Genomic DNA, 17,141 nt, shown 5'->3' on the forward strand with positions numbered 1-17,141 from the left:
GCCCTGAATGTTTTACCCCTGTCCACATTAAACAAGCTACCTGTGGATAGTTCTCACATGAAATCATGCCAAAATATAGTGAGAGCATTTGATGGCACTGAGAGAAAAGTGATGGGAAGAATCGAGATACCTCTATTGATTGGTCCAAATACATACGAAGTGGACTTTTTGGTAATGGATATTAAACCATCTTACAATTGCCTATTAGGGAGGCCTTGGATCCATTCTGCAGGAGCTGTACCATCGTCACTTCACCAAAAGTTAAAATTGGTGATAGAGGGTCGATTGGTGACCATAGGTGCAGAAGAAGACATCATTGCATCAGTCACCGATGATATGCCATACATAGAGGCTGATAGTGAAGCGATAGAATGTTCATTCCGATCATTGGAATTCGTAAATGCCACATTTGTCATCGAGATGAGCAAAATCCCAGAGCCTAAGATATCCAAAGCTACGTCAATGAGCTTACAGCTAACGATGGGAAAGGGAGCATTGCCTGGAAGAGGATTGGGAAAATACCTCCAGGGAAGGGTTGGAGTACCGATCCTAGTTAACAAACAGGACCGTTATGGTTTGGGATATAAGCCTAATGCGAGGGAAAAGAGGAAAGAGATGGAGAAAAAGCAAGAAAAGAGAAGAGCACATTTGGGCGGGATAGAAGTCAAGTGGGGACCGATAACCTTTCCCCATATATCTAAGACTTTTGTTTCAAGGGGAATTGTCCACCCTGAAGAGAAGGATGAGGTTACAGAAGGAAGGATTGAGAGGTTGGACATCAATGCCATATCCGCGGAAGAAAGGGTGGAAAGGAATTTATCGGGCATTCGTCCTTACGAACCTGGAAGTGTTTTGAATAACTGGACTGCAGAAGAGATCCCTGTAACATTTAGAACTAATTCAGAGTAATATTCAGAACACTTGTTGCCCTAAGCCTGGGGGTGATAAGAATCTTTTGTAAAAGGCACATGTCCAAAATCTAATTTCAGTGAAAACTTATCATTCAGTTTCATCTTGAGCAAATATTCTTTCATTCTTTTCATTCCCTTTATAATCATAGTATGCATACAAGTATTCTTAGATTCTTTTATTTGGGCCTCCATTTGTTCCAATAACAGGTCTTCAGATATCAACGAGATGAGCGATTCTGTTACTAATTCAGAGTCTCTATTTGAGCAAGACATGAGTATAGATAATCCTCAAGATTTTGAAGGTGACCAAGACAGCGTTTTATCTCCGGATTTGTTAAGAATGATGGAAGAAGAAGAAAAAAAATTCTACCCTATAAGGAATCAGTAGAAGTTGTGATCTTAGAAGAAGGCAGAAAGGTAAAAGTTGGCGCTTGCATTGCCAAGGAAACAAGGCGAGACCTTGTTGAGTTGCTTCAAGAGTTTAAAGATGTCTTCGCATGGTCCTACCAAGATATGCCAGGTTTAAGTACTGATATCGTGGTACACCGATTGCCTATAAAGGAAGAATGCAAACCAGTCCAACAAAAGCTTCGAAGGATGAGGCCTGATGTCTTGCTAAAAATAAAGGAAGAAGTCAAGAAGCAATTTGATGCTGGTTTCTTACAGGTGGTCAAGTACTCAGAATGGGTAGCCAATATAGTCCCTGTTCCTAAGAAAGATGGGAAGGTGCGAATGTGTGTGGACTACAGAGACTTGAACAAAGCCAGCCCAAAAGATAATTTCCCACTGCCTCATATCGATACCTTGGTAGACAACACGGCCGGATACTCACTGTTCTCTTTCATGGATGGTTTCTCCGGGTACAACCAAATTAAGATGCTTTCTGAAGACAGGGAGAAGACCACATTCATAACGATGTGGGGGACGTTTTGTTATAAAGTGATGCCTTTTGGATTGAAAAATGCGGGAGCAACGTATCAGAGAGCCATGGTAGCATTATTCCATGATATGATGCATAAAGAGATAGAAGTTTATGTTGATGACATGATCGCAAAATCCAGAACAGAAAGGGAACACGTGCAAGTTCTGAGAAAACTGTTTCTGAGGTTAAGGAAGTTCCAGCTAAAACTTAACCCAGCCAAGTGTACTTTCGGGGCTAGATCAGGAAAACTGCTAGGATTCTTAGTCAGCGAAAAGGGAATTGAAATTGACCCAGACAAAGTTAAGGCCATACAAGAATTACCTCCGCCAAGTACTCAAAAAGAAGTTCGGGGTTTCCTAGGAAGACTAAATTACATCGCTCGATTCATTTCACAATTAACTGAGAAATGTGACCCCATATTCCGTCTTCTTAGGAAACACAATCCAGGTGTATGGGATGAGAAGTGCCAGGAAACTTTCGAAAGAGTTAAACATTACTTGTCCAACGCCCCAGTACTGATGCCACCTTGCCCTGACAAACCACTGATACTATACTTGGCAGTATTTGAGAATTCCATGGGGTGCGTGCTCGGCCAACATGATGAGTCAGGACGAAAAGAAAGAGCGATCTATTATCTCAGTAAGAAGTTCACTGAATGCGAAACGAGATATTCGCCAATTGAAAAATTATGTTGCGCATTGGTTTGGACTACTCGGAGATTGAGACAATACATGTTGTACCATACGACTTGGTTAATCTCAAAGTTAGACCCTCTGAAATACATGATGGAGTCAACTGCTCTAAATGGAAGGATGGCCCGATGGTAAATTCTACTATCTGAATTTGACATAACCTATGTGAATCAAAAGGCTGTAAAAGGGAGCGCGATAGCAGATTTTCTAGCAAGTAGAGCCCTGGACGATTATGAGCCTTTGAACTTTGACTTCCCAAATGAGGATCTGATGTATGTGGCAACTACCGAAGCGAGCACACAAGAAGGCAATACTTGGAAATTAAATTTTGACGGAGCCTCAAATGCCATGGGCAACGGGATTGGGGCAGTCTTGGTATCTCCAAACGGTAATCATTATCCTTTCACCAGTAAACTAGATTTTGATTGCACAAATAACATGGCGGAATATGAAGCATGTATCATGGGAATCCGCGCGGCTATGGAACGCAAAATCAAGGTACTTGAGGTATATGGGGATTCGGCATTGGTAATTTATCAGCTCAAAGGCGAATGGGAAACAAGAGACCCTAAATTGATTAGTTACCGAAAGATAGTCCTAGAATTGATTGAGGAGTTTGACGACATCACTTTTTGTTATCTCCCACGAGACGAGAATCAGATGGCCGACGCTTTAGCTACATTGGCTTCCATGATCAAAGTAAATAGACCAGAGGATGTGAAGCCTATCCAAATGAGCATTTATGATGCTCCAGCCCACTGTTGTAATATTGACGAGGAAGAAGAAAAGGACGACAACCCTTGGTATCAGGACATATTGCGATACGTGAAAAATTGTGAATACCCAAACCAAGCAACTGAGAATGACAAGAGAATGTTGAGGAGGCTGGCCAGTGGTTACGTCTTAGATGGAGAAATCCTGTACAAAAGAGGAAAAGATCAGGTGCTGTTAAGATGTGTAGACGCTGTGGAGGCCAAGCAGATCTTGGAAGAAGTCCATGATGGTGTTTGTGGAACACACGCTAACGGTTTCACAATGGCCAGACAGATCATGAGATTTGGATATTATTGGTCTACCATGGAAGGAGACTGCATCAAGTATGCTAAGAAGTGCCATAAATGCCAGATTTACAGAGACAAAATTCATGTGCCTCCATCACCTCTTCACGTCATGACTTCCCCATGGCCTTTCTCCATGTGGGGCATGGACGTCATTGGGCCGATATCGCCAAAGGCTTCAAACGGACATCGTTTCATTTTTGTAGTGATTGACTACTTTACTAAGTGGGTAGAGGCTACTTCTTACGCCAACGTCACAAAGACAGCTGTCAGCAAGTTTTTAAAGAAGGAAATCATATGTCGGTATGGAATGCCTGAAAGGATCATATCAGACAACGCATTAAATTTGAATAATAGCACGATAGCAGAGGTTTGTAATCAATTCAAGATCAAGCACCACAACTCATCGCCATATCGTCCGAAGATGAATGGTGCGGTGGAGGCAGCCAATAAAAATATTAAGAAGATTGTGGGGAAAATGACTGAGACCTATAGAGATTGGCACGAGAAGTTGCCATTCGCCCTCTATGCTTATCGAACGTCCGTCAGGACTTCTACCGGGGCAACACCATTCTCTTTGGTTTATGGAATGGAGGCAGTGCTACCAATTGAGGTTGAAATTCCCTCTCTCCGAGTTTTTTCAGAACTAAAGTTAGACGAAGCAGAATGGGTCCAAGCCCGATATGATCAGCTGAACTTGATTGAAGAAAGGAGGTTAAGAGCTATCCGTCATGGTCAAATGTACCAGAAACGAATGATGCGAGCTTACAATAAGAAAGTTCGTCCTAGAAACTTCCATGAAGGGGACTTGGTACTGAAGAAGATCCTTCCCATACAAAAGGACTTCAGAGGAAAGTGGATGCCAAACTGGGAAGGACCTTATGTAGTAAAAAAGGCCTTTTCAGGAGGGGCATTAATTTTAACTGGGATGGATGGCAAAAGCTTGCCCAATCCTGTGAATTCGGATTCAGTGAAGAGGTACTTTGCCTAAAAAAAAAAAAAAGGGGAGAGGCCAAGGCGAAAACCCGCAAAGGGCACCTTGAGACCAAATGGGCTTTGAATTGAAAACCCAGGAATGGGCAATTCGAATTTTCGATCAAAGTTGAGGCATAGAGTAGTTTTGTCTTCTCCGAATTAACAAGAAGGAGAGATGCTACATCTTGGGGCATCAACAAAGTCTTTTAGGATTTCTAAACACAGAGTTTGTGCAGAGAAGCTCATGCTGCGATATCTGGGGCACCTTTTTTTTATCTTATTTACATCTTAGCAAAATTTGCTATTTGTTCATTTAGAGCTCTGCTCTCAATAAAATTCCATCTTATTCATTGTGATAATCTTTTTCATCATATCTCAGCAAAGTTTGCTATCTTGATTGATTTATTCATTTCGAGCTTTGCTCTCAGCAAAATTTTATTTCGTCCATTTTGATAATCTTTCAAGCATTTTTCTTTGAAATAACGATTAATGGATTGACAATACACATGCAGAAGGAGTTCTGCATATTACTCTGAAAGTTTCTAAATAACACGAGGACCTGAAACAGGACTATTGTTTAGAGCTGACCAAACTTAAGGGTTAGAAGCATTGGAGGAAGAATAGTCTAAATTGCATCTATTTCTTTAGGTTTTCTGTCAAAGGTACTGGCTGAACAAGAAGGCATCAGTGATAGAACCTTGATGAACAATGAGGAATGACAACCTAAGCATTAAAAATGGATCATTCTCATGACATTCTACAAATATAATACATACACATCTAGTTAGGAGCATTTGATTCATTCTGATCATGTCATCCTAAACACTAGGCGTAAATAGGTCCTATCTTCCTATATTGGTAGGAAGTGGATCAAAGATGCAGATCTTGTCTTCCCATATTGGTGGCGAAGTAGATCGCAGAAAGCAGATCTTGTCTTCATGTATTGGCGTGAAGTAGATCGAAGGTAGCAGATCCTATCTTCCTATATTGGTAGGAAGTGGATCGAAGATGTAGATCTTGTCTTCCTATATTGGTGGCGAAGTAGATCGCAGAAAGTAGATCTTGTCTTCATGTATTGGCGTGAAGTAGATTGAAGGTAGTAGATCCTATCTTCCTATATTGGTAGGAAGTGGATCGACGATGCAGATCTTGTCTTCCCATACTGGTGGCGAAGTAGATCGAAGAAAGCAGATCTTATCTTCATGTATTGGCGTGAAGTAGATCGAAGATTGTAGATCTTGCCTTCCTGTAGTTGGCAGCGAAGCAGATCGAAGATGGCAGATTTTACCTCCCTGACTACAGTGGAGTACATTGAAGCCGATAACTCTATCTCCCTGTATTTGGCAGTGGAATAGATTGAAGATCAAAGATGGCAGATTTTACCTCCCTGTGACTACAGTGGAGTACATTGAAGCTGATAACTCTATCTCCCTGTATTTGACAGTGGAATAGATCGGAGATTACAATCTTATCTCCCTAAATAGTAGTGGAGCAGACTAAAAACACAAATCTCATCCCCATGGAGTCGTAGCAGAGTAGATTGAAGCTACAAGGCGTATCCGAAGTTGCAGTAGAGCAGATCGAAGAATCATAAGACGCAGTGGACTAGAATGAGGTTACTTGAAGAAAGGAAGCACCAAAAGAAGTCAAAACTCGGCGAGCCCGGGCAAAATTGGCCTTTCTTAGTCTTTGCTCTGTTCTCGTTACACGATAACAAGCAAAGAGGGGCAGCTGTAAGGCCCAATTTTATGCCCAGGCCCGAATATTAAAACAAGATAAACAATAGTCCAATTACAAAGGAAAATAACAAGCCCAATGTAGCCCATGGCCCGAAACAAAAATTAAAGACCCAGCCCATACAACATTAACATTTTCGGCAGAAAGATGCCCCAAACCCTAGCGCCGCATGCCTCGCGTGGCCTCCTCGTCTGCCACGCCCAGCTCTCCATGCCACCATGTCGGCCACCTGCTCCTCTGTACCACCATGCCTCTGTCACCTCCATTGTGCCCATCCCATGCAAAGGGACAGAACAGAAACAATAAGAAATAGGATGAAAAGGGGTTATAAAAACCCGAATAAAAAATTGTATCAAGAGGGATTTTTGATTTTTTTGGGATTTTTTTCCTTTCATTTTCGATTGTAACATTACTTAAAAATACGAGAGTAGAAGCAGATTCAAGCAAGAAAAACACCCGAAAACAGAAAAGGCAGTCAGATCTAAGGTTTCTTTTATTTTTTTTATTATTCAAAAACTCATCTATCATATATCTTTACATAGCATAAGTTTATAAAAAAGGAGTCAACAAAAAAAATAAAATTTTTTTACCTTTCCGGCCACCGCGTGCGGTGGCCGGCGCCGGCGCCGGCGAGCCTCCGGTGGCCGTCCGGTGACCCCCCTTGGCCGGAAATCGCTCCGTGCCCTCCCTCTCCCTCTTTCTTTCTTTTTTTTCCCTCACCTGGTCTCAAATGAATTTTTCAAAAAAAACTTAGCTTTTATAGGGGACCAAAACGCACCGTTTTGGTCCCCCCTGTTTAATGATAAAACGACGTCGTTTCGGACGTGGGGCGGGTCGACCCGACCCGCACCAGGGCAGGATCCGCGTGTTTTTGAGCGGAAGGGCTATTTGCGCAATTGGCCCTTCCGCATTTTTATATTTCACAATCAAGTTATTCGTTGTTTATAAATTGACCCTGAAATCCATTACACTTTGCGATTTAGTCCCCCTTCCAACGGTGTCGTTTCAAGTGTTTGGATAAATTACTTATTCGATCCCCCATAGTTTAACGCGCGTTCTGATAAGTCCATTCTCCTTTAATTTCTTTCAAAATTCGCCCCAAAGATTTGGTTTTAATCCAATCTCATCCCTTTTTCATCTTTTTTTTTCCTTAAATTTCATAATATTTTTGCTGTTTAATTCAATTTTAAATATTAATTGTTATATATAATATTATTATCATTGTTGTTTTATTATTATTGTATTATATTTAACTATATATATATTTTGTTTCGTTTCTACTATTATATACATATATTATATATTCTTTAATATTAATATTTGTTCACATATTTCATTACGTATATATATATAGGTATTTTTGTGTATAGGGTATTATTTTCATGTATTCATTTATTTATATCATTTTTTTAAATAATTATATTAAGTATACACTTGTAAATATCGTGCTATTTGTATATTTCCCATTATCTCGTACAAATATCTTTGCATTATTCGTCATATATTTCTTTCATTTTTATGTATATGTTTTTAGATATCACAACATTTATATATTTTCGCATTATGTTACGTATACATTTTTATCTTTACTATTGTGATTATTAGTATATGTTTTTGTATTTATGAATATATCTTTAATACATATAAGTATATATTTATTATTAATAGATGTTTTCAACACTATTATTATGTATATTATGTGAATATTTTAACATTATATTATATATGTATTTATATATATTACGCATATATATATACCCCTTTTTTAATATTATATTTTTTACATATATATGTAGATATACGTACTTATACCTACTTAAATATATTTTTTCACATTTCATAATTCTTATATACTTACATATATCTATGCATATTTTACATCATATACATACTTATATATTTTATACTCTTAAAAATGTTTTTTGTATATTTCACATATTTTATAATTCACATACATATATTTTATATTATCACGATTTGTAAATATATAAATACACATTTACATTTTTTATAATATTTACCGATTTTATATATATGTACATACTTATCTATGTTTTCATATTCTGTAATTTATATATATTTCTTATTTTATGGTTTTAAATTATACATGCATATATATGTACATTTTTTTTTATAATTGTATTTATTGTCATCATTGTTATTTGGTGTTTGTTTATTTATCCATGTACACTTGTGCTTTTTTCTAAAATGTTAGTTCTATTTATTTATTTGTATGCTTTGTTTATGTAATCGCCTCGTCATTTCATTTTGCCTATTGCATTGTTGTTACTCATTTTACTTTGCTCACCTTGTCGCATTCGTTATTGTTTTGTCAAGCATTGACACTAAACACCAAAAGGAAAATTTTTCTAAATAAGGCAATATTTCGCGTTTGGAAACTCGAGAAAACGTGCCCTAACGTGCTGGGTTTCGATTTCTCGTTTGACTAAATAGCCAAATATCCTCTTAAAGCTTCAAAGTATGGTTTCATTAAACTATAAGGTGATCTTGGTTTCGATGGTTTAGAGTATCGTGTCCTAACGTGCTGGATGTGATATTCCTTCGGAACAAGAGAATCTTATGTTTCAATTCACGATATCATATTTTCTTTTAAGGATCGCATTTTTTAAAAACTCTTCAAATTTTCAATTTTCGACACTAAAACACTAACTAATCAACTAGGTACCAATTTTGGGCGTATCGAGGGTGCTAATCCTTCCTCGTGCGTAACCGGCTCCCGCACTCATTTTTCTGAATTTCGTAGACCAAAATCGTTGTTTTAATAAAATTAAATCATTTATTAAAAACAACCACTTTTTGAGGTGACTCGATCACACCTCGTCAAAAAAAGGATTGGTGGCGACTCCCATTTTCATTCTTTTTTTAAATCCAAGTCGACCCCGTTTCCATCCAAAAAATGGTGTCAACATAGGATTTTTACTTTTTGATTTGTTTTTTTCCAGTTTCTCCCCTAATTTTTTTTCTCTTTAACTCTATTAGAAAATTAAGTACAATTATAAATTTAGCCTCTCAACTTTTACAATTTTTGTCAACTTATGAAAAACTATTTTAATACCTTGAAAATGACTTTAACACTATTTTCGAACAATCTCATACCTTCTAGTGGCTAAGCAAAATAATAAGTTATTAATGAAAAACTATGAAATTCTTCCTACTAGTTTTGCTTTAGTCCCTGAAGTAAATGTAGCAGTACATAACAATTAAGAAAAATGAAAATATAGAGATCATGATTGTTGTTGTAATTGAGGATGTAATTGGAGACTGATCATAACAACATGAATAGATAGATTTTGATTTGAAATTCGCGCATGTTTTGCGATGGTGATTATGAAATAAAGAATCAATGGAGGCCTTTAGAAGTCTATCCAACTAGATTTATTGCATTCTCTGAAGTGAATGCAAACATAAAAAAGAAGAAGATATAATTATGAACCACTAAAAGTGAGAATATAGTAATAAATAAGAGAATCATGAGAATTCTGAAGATAACTCTTCAAAGGGTAAAAAAAACTTATGTTATCAATGTGATATGAAAGATTATTGGCCACATATGTCGCATATACCTAAATATTTTATTTCTCTTAATATTCTTTGAGGAATGATGTGAGAATGTAGTAATAAATTCTATCATTATAGATAGAAAGTATTTATCTTATTTGGTACTAAAACAAACAAATATTATTTCAATATTTGACAGTACAAAATTAGTCGAAAGCTATAGAAGAGCTAAAATTTTAATATCTAGTGATGGTTAATCCATTGGTTTTAAAAGATATTTATAATGGATCTTATATTAAGATTGTGAATGGAAAAAATATTGTATTTCATATGAATCACTATTGCTATAAATATCTATTTTGAAAGGATGAAAAAGAGAGGATTGAGTTATTAATTTATATTTATTTTATAATATTTTTGATATTCTTTTGTCATCATCCTCATTAAGGGGTTGGAAGCAAAATATTTGATTGTAAAAGATCTATTTATGAGTAATAAAATATGATAATTATATCTAAAGCTTGTTATGGTTGGATGCACCTGATGTAAAAAATTTTTTTAGGTATTTGAAGATTTTGGCATATTCCCTGAAGCGAATATTGCATATAATTGTTTAGAAATTATATTTATTGACTTAGTCGCATTATAGACTTCACATTGATTTAGACATTTCCAATAGTAAATGTTACAATAGTACTTATATGTGAATACAAATAAAAAGGAATGATAATAAAATTATCAATTTATTACAATTTAGTACAATTGAAACACATGTTAAAGTAAACTAGAAGTTTACTAATACAAATGCAGTTACTACTTGGCGTGACCAGTTAGACCATCCTGGATCATATATAATGCGAAAATTAATTGAGAATTCATATGGACATTCATTAAAGAACTAGAAGATTCTTTAATTTAAAGAATTCTCATTTGTTCCTTGTTCTCAATGAAAATTGATTCTTAGAAACTCATTAGCTAAAGTTGGTAGATGCGTCTACAAAATAATCACATATGTGTTATCAACTTGCAACCTATACGTTTGCAAGATTACTTATTTAAATAATTAATTTCAGATCATGCAATTAAGATAATTCATCTTGCTAATACTGATGAGTTTATATCTCAATCTTTTACTGATTGAGTTTGAAAAACTTTTGTAAAAGTTTGTTATTTATGCGTATAATAGTTTAGAGAAATTATTGATTGAACACCTCCTATTAATGTCTAAACTATTACTTATGAGAACTAAACTTTCTATTTCAACATGAGATTATGTTGATTTACGTGTTGTACGCATCAAGTCAATAATTATAAATACTCCACATTACAATTGGTTTTTGATCAAGAGATAAATATTTCTCATCTTTAAATTTTTGTATGTGTGTATATATTCCAATTGCTCCACCACAACACACAAAGATGAGTGAATCCTTAAAGAAAGTAGGGAATATATATTAATTACAAGTTTATTTATATTATTAGATGTTTTAAATATATACGAGATTCAATTATGACATGATTTGTGATTACAATTTTGATTTGATAGTTTTCCCAACATTAGGAGGAGAGAAATAATGATTTGTAATGAGTTAGGGGGAGAGTAATTTGAACCAAAAGTTCAATAAGGATAACTCGTTACAAGTTAACTGTTAGATGTATTTACTAACTTAATGGGAATAACCAAGTGTTATATACCATCTAATATTTTAATTTGAATCAAAGTCCTAGTAGGGCAATCAGTTAGAATAAATAACAGATTGATTGGTTCCAAAGATAAAAATTCTTCTAGATGGTTATATAGTGGAGGCAGGTGCTCTAGAAGAGACCCAAGACATAACTAATAAATAAAACTTCAGAAGAGATTCAGATACCTGAAATTGAATTTTAAAATAATGAAAATAAGATATCTCGATAAGTTATGTCAATTCAATAAAATGTGGAACCGAATAATAAAAGTGGTCGACAATGACTTTGCATGCAATATTATTATTGAAATAATGAAATAAAAGGAAGATCTTGAACAAATCTGTTGAGAAATATAGATATGGAATAAATTGATCAAAATAGAAAGACGCAACTCAAGTAAAATTAAATTTGTGGAGTTTTTGGACCAATAGTCCAAATATCTAAAGGTATAAAGCCAGTGAGGGTGCAATCGAAGTAGTTTTGCAAAAGCAGAATAAAAATATGAAGTTTTTCACTAAGTCCAGGCATTGATTATTAAAAGATATAATATTATTTTGTGGTGAATGCAATAACCTTTAGATATATTATTAAATTGATAATTCATAAAAGATTTAACTTGCGTCTAATGGTTATTGTTACAACCTTTTATGATTCACTATATAGTAAAGTTTATATTAAAATTCTTGAAGGATTTAGGATGCTAGAAACATATTGAAATTCTTGAGAAATTGTTCATTTATATGGATTGAAATAATTTGAACATATGTGGTAAATTTGACTTAGTGAATAGTAGTTTAAGGAGGATTATAAAACGATCCAAAATACCTATTTGTGTTTTTATAAGAATCATGATTAAAGTTTGTTATGATTATTTTTGAAGCTACTGAGGAGATCAAAATATATTTCCCCAAATTTCCCTCACTAATGACTTTTAAAAGAATGGTAATATAAATGCTTAGCAAATACATTCAAATAGTCATTTGAAAAACTAGTATTCAATATTGAATACGTAAAATATGAGAAAATATGTGATGTTTAAATGAGGGGGAGTAAATACGCGTTGCACTCTTTTTCCCTTAATCGAGGTTTTGTCCCATTGGGTTTTCCTGGTAAGGTTTTTAATGAGACAGCATATTATGCATATTATAGATTGTGTACTCTTTTTCCTTTATTAGATTTTTATCCCATAGAGTTTTTCCTAATAAAGTTTTAACGAGGCACATTATCTACCAATGGAAATCCAAGGGGGGTGCTATGAATATCTTATTAAATGGATGTCCATCATGATCAATATAAAGTTTTAATGTCCTTTAAATTCTAATAGTTATTAGAATTAGATCTCTACTTGTTTAATACTTCTTATGCCTATAAATAGAGACTCTGATGAAGCATTGTAATTACACTTTTTTTTATCAATAAAGTACATCCTCTATTTCTTTCATATTTTCTTTGTTCTTTATTCTCTCCATCTCTCTTTATTTTATAACAATTAATAATTTATAATTTAGTGGTGATTAATATTAAGTGTCAATGTTTTCTTTTATCATTTGTTGACACATTAAAATTTTTTTATAAAATGTTTAATTAGTCAATAATTTTAGGGTGAGTACTATTTGATACACTGGCAGTTTACTTTTTTTTTTGCGCCATAATTAGAGTTATAAATTTGTCTCATGTCTTATTTCTTTTATATATTTATTTCTTTTAAAATTTCCATTATACTTGTAAACGTTATTTTTTACTATTAGGGTCATTTTGACAGAGCATGCAAATATTAGTGGCCAAATTTATCATTAAGCCTTGAAAAAACTAAAATCTAAAATATTTGACCATCTTGAGAGTTTGGAAAATCTATTACTGGAAAATTTATGAGTAGAGCCGAAGAACGTGAACTGTGCAAGTTACCAATTAAATGAAGGAATGAGCTCCAGTGTATAGAGAAAATCTCACCGTTTAAGAAGTAACGATAGAAACGATGGAACCCACTATTTATTTATCCATATCTATTTACTCCTTTATTTTAGTTAATATGCTTTTTTTTATACCTAGTATCAATACAATTTCTTATTTCAGAGCGAAATGAAATGCTTAGAAAAAAGGAAAAATCATGGTCGGGATGGTTAGAGTAGCAAAAGCCATTGGAATTTTTATTTTATATATTGGAAGAATCAATTTTGTTATTAATAGACTAGAAAAGAATTAGTTATTCATCAAAATTTCTTTTATTCAATGACCAAAATTAAGCGGGGATATATAGCTCGTAGATGTTGAACAAAAATTAGTTTATTTACATCAAGCTTTCGAGGGGCCCATTCAAGACTTACTCGAACTATTACTTAATAAAGAATAAGAGCTTTGGTCTCAGTTCATCGGGATAGAGATAGGAAAAAAAAGGGATTTTCGTCGTTTGTGGATCACTTGAATAAATGCAGTAATTAGCGGAGTGGGGGTATCCTATAGTTATAGTAGATTAATACATAATATGTACAAGAAACAGTTGGTTCTGAATCGTAAAATACTTGCACAAATAGCTATCTCAAATAGAAAGTATCTTTATATGATTTTCAACGAGATTAGAAAATAAAGAGTAATGAATCCAACGAAATTGTTTAAATGAAATGGGATTCCCTCGAGAATGAACTCGAGTAAGGTAGAGTAGAAATTAATATGATAAAAAATTCTAATTCTGATAAGGTAACTTACACTAAATCAATTAATTGCTTGTAACGAATACGAATACTTAAACCACCAGATCGATGGTAAATGTCCTTAGATTAGGTAAAAGTTAAGGGACCAATTTTGATATTAACCTTAAATCTTATATAAAGGTAGGGAAATGTTGACATTTAACACTAAATTTTCGCATATCCAGCCGCTTCTACAAAGCAAAGACTTTTCTTTTTCTTTCTTCTACAAAGCCGATCCTGTGTGCCCTCCTCTATTCTCAAGTCTCCAAAGTTTGCTGCGAAGGCAGACATAACAAAACAAAAGCGAAAAACTCTCTGGTTCCTATCGCCTGCCGTCGGACCGGTCTGTAGTTTTCTTATCTTATGGCGATGTGTGTCGAAGACAGGATCAGTAGTTTTCCGGATCCTATTCTTTGTCATATTTTGTCATTCCTTCCCATTAAAGAAGCAGTTCGAACCTCTATTATTTCAACCAAGTGGAGATACCTCTTTGCTTCAATTTCTACCATTAAATTTGATGGTTATTCAATGAGTGGTTTGACTGACAGAAATATTGACAACTTCAAGAACTTTGTTGATAGGTTATTGAAATCCCCCGATCAGGTAAGATTAGATTGCTTTAGGCTAAGTCATGAGATTTGTTCATGGAATGATGGAGATCATGATTTTGATATCTCTGGTTGGATATGTGCTGCATTGTGCCGTGGTGTTAAGGAAATTGATTTGCAGTTAAGTTATCTTGAGGATATTTTACCAGCTGTTTTATTCACTTGCGGCTCACTGGTGACACTGAAATTGGATGCAGTAGGTCATAAGTTTAAGTTCCCATCTGACGTTTGTTTAGGGAATCTGAAGACTTTGCACTTTAGAGACTCATTTTTCGGTGATTATTCCATTCTTAGGTTAATTTCCAATTGCCATGTCTTAGAAGATTTGGCTTTTATTGAATGTGATTTTTATAATACAAGTGTGCTCAATATCCAAACTCCTTCGCTTAAGAGATTTATTTTAGATTTTGATCTCGGAGAATTTGGAGATTTAAAGTATGTGGTAGTGATTAATGCTCCAAATCTTATTTATTTTCAATGTACTGACGCTGTAGCTCAAGGTTATACTTTGAGTACCATGAAGTCTCTAGAAAAAGCCCATATTAGCATCTGCAACTGTGATACCATTGATTCTCAAACAATTGCAACTCATCTTATTCAAGTTTGCAATGTACGGTCTCTACGTTTAACCATTAATGAGGTTAGTAAACTTAGTATTCATGTGTTTTTTTTTTCCTTTTTAACATTATATTACAACTCCAAGTTTGTGTGTGCAGATTTTCCGAACAAGTAAACTTCCTATATTTCACAACCTTATTGAATTCGAATTTCTTGGTCGTGGTTTTAATGGGAGAGAAATTTGGCTCGTGGAGTTTCTACATCGTATGCCTAATCTAAAGACACTTACCCTCAATTTTCCGGTATGAAATCTTTGTATATGTACATGTATTTGTTGCAATTGATTGTTTTAGTGTCAATTACATCCACTATTTCATAAACTTACAAGAAATCAAAAGCATGTTCGGGATCACCTAAATTCATGGTACAAACCAAATAACTTTTTTTTCTTTTTGTCATGATTTTAGGTTGTTGCGGGAACACAATGGAAGGCTTTAGAAGTTCCTTCTTGTTTGTCATTTCACCTTAAGGAGATTGAAATTTCACGCTTCAACACACACATGATTGACATGGTTAGTTATTTCTTGGATAATGCAATAATTCTGGAAAAGCTTATAATAAGTATGGATGCCCTAACTGTGACACAGAAAAAGAAAGCCCGCAATCAACTATTGCAGTTAGTCAAGAGTTCAAAGAAATGTTTAAAATTAGTTGTGATTTTGTAGTACTGTTTTATATTATGATTACAACTTATCAGTGTCTGGTTTGATTTTATATAGATGTGTTGTTTGTAAGAAGTATTTCACTCTTAATATCCGATACATTCACTAATGGCAATAGACTATACCTGATGGTTGGTTTATATATGTATATTGTAGCCAAAAATAGCCTTTGAAATTAATATGTAGTCCCATGATTGGCAAAATAGTAACATATTTAAATTTGTAAGAAAGAATCATATGATATGCATTACACAAGAAGTTGTGATAGGAAGAACATCAGATTGATTTGGAAGCTCTCAAGCTATGGGGATTTGTACGTTCTTAACAGCAAAGAAATTGTTACTAATAAAATATTTTGCTTCATTGCTTTGCATCAAATATGAACTCATTTATTAACAGTGTTTTTAGATGCTATATATATATGTTACTAACTAAGATGTTCACTTTGATCATCTTGAATGCTTGTTATTTCAGGAAGTATCTATTTCAAATCTTTAATACATGAAGAAGGCATAACAAAAGAATCAAAATGAAATGAGTTCATACAGGGATTTGTTCAGAATATTCAAAACTGATAATCAACTATCTAAACCAAATAAGCAAATAGAATAAATAAATTCAGTTATTTTAACTGATATCTTAATCCTCACAAAAACAGTGAGATTGTTAATCTACTATGTGAAAGGTAGAATCGGCAGCTTCATGAATGATGAATCATGTTAATGTTATAAGATATTTTTTTGGAATTACTAGTAAGATAAAAATATGTGGTCAACTTTGGGCTTAAATTTCATTTGTTAATTTAGTACTTGAATTTAATACAAATGATAAACATATTCAAATTTACGAGAGTTGAGAATAAAAACTTGACAAATTAAAAACATGAAAGAAAAAAGCTGCTGAGATGTTGAAAAGAGACAGAAGAAAATAAGATGCTGCATTACTTTCTCTAGACTTTTTATTCCCATCAAAATCTAGTAAGTAAAGAAAAGGGTACTTTGTCCCCAAAGTCCATTAAATGAGTAATGGATAATGTTCCAAGCAATCTTAACAATAATTAGTAATT

At 34.2% G+C, this 17,141-nt stretch overlaps 1 protein-coding gene and 1 long non-coding RNA gene across 2 annotated transcripts; one reads left to right on the forward strand and one right to left on the reverse strand.

Moving 5' to 3' along the window:
• Positions 1-6,292: 6,292 nt before the first annotated feature.
• Positions 6,293-6,945, reverse strand: LOC121214477 (uncharacterized). Its single transcript, XR_005910089.1, has 2 exons — positions 6,886-6,945; positions 6,293-6,548 (listed from the first exon to the last, which is right to left on the reverse strand). It is a non-coding gene; the product is annotated as an uncharacterized lncRNA (long non-coding RNA).
• A 7,526-nt stretch (positions 6,946-14,471) lies between these two features.
• Positions 14,472-16,573, forward strand: LOC107943978 (F-box/LRR-repeat protein At4g14103). The gene is made up of 4 exons (XM_041088266.1): positions 14,472-15,435; positions 15,512-15,655; positions 15,821-15,925; positions 16,550-16,573. Exons 1-4 carry the CDS (start codon positions 14,551-14,553, stop codon positions 16,571-16,573), a joined length of 1,158 nt encoding a protein of 385 aa, XP_040944200.1. The 5' UTR covers positions 14,472-14,550.
• Positions 16,574-17,141: the final 568 nt, after the last annotated feature.

Source organism: Gossypium hirsutum, chromosome D02 (assembly GCF_007990345.1).
Source record: "Gossypium hirsutum isolate 1008001.06 chromosome D02, Gossypium_hirsutum_v2.1, whole genome shotgun sequence".
Classification (NCBI taxonomy): domain Eukaryota; kingdom Viridiplantae; phylum Streptophyta; class Magnoliopsida; order Malvales; family Malvaceae; genus Gossypium; species Gossypium hirsutum.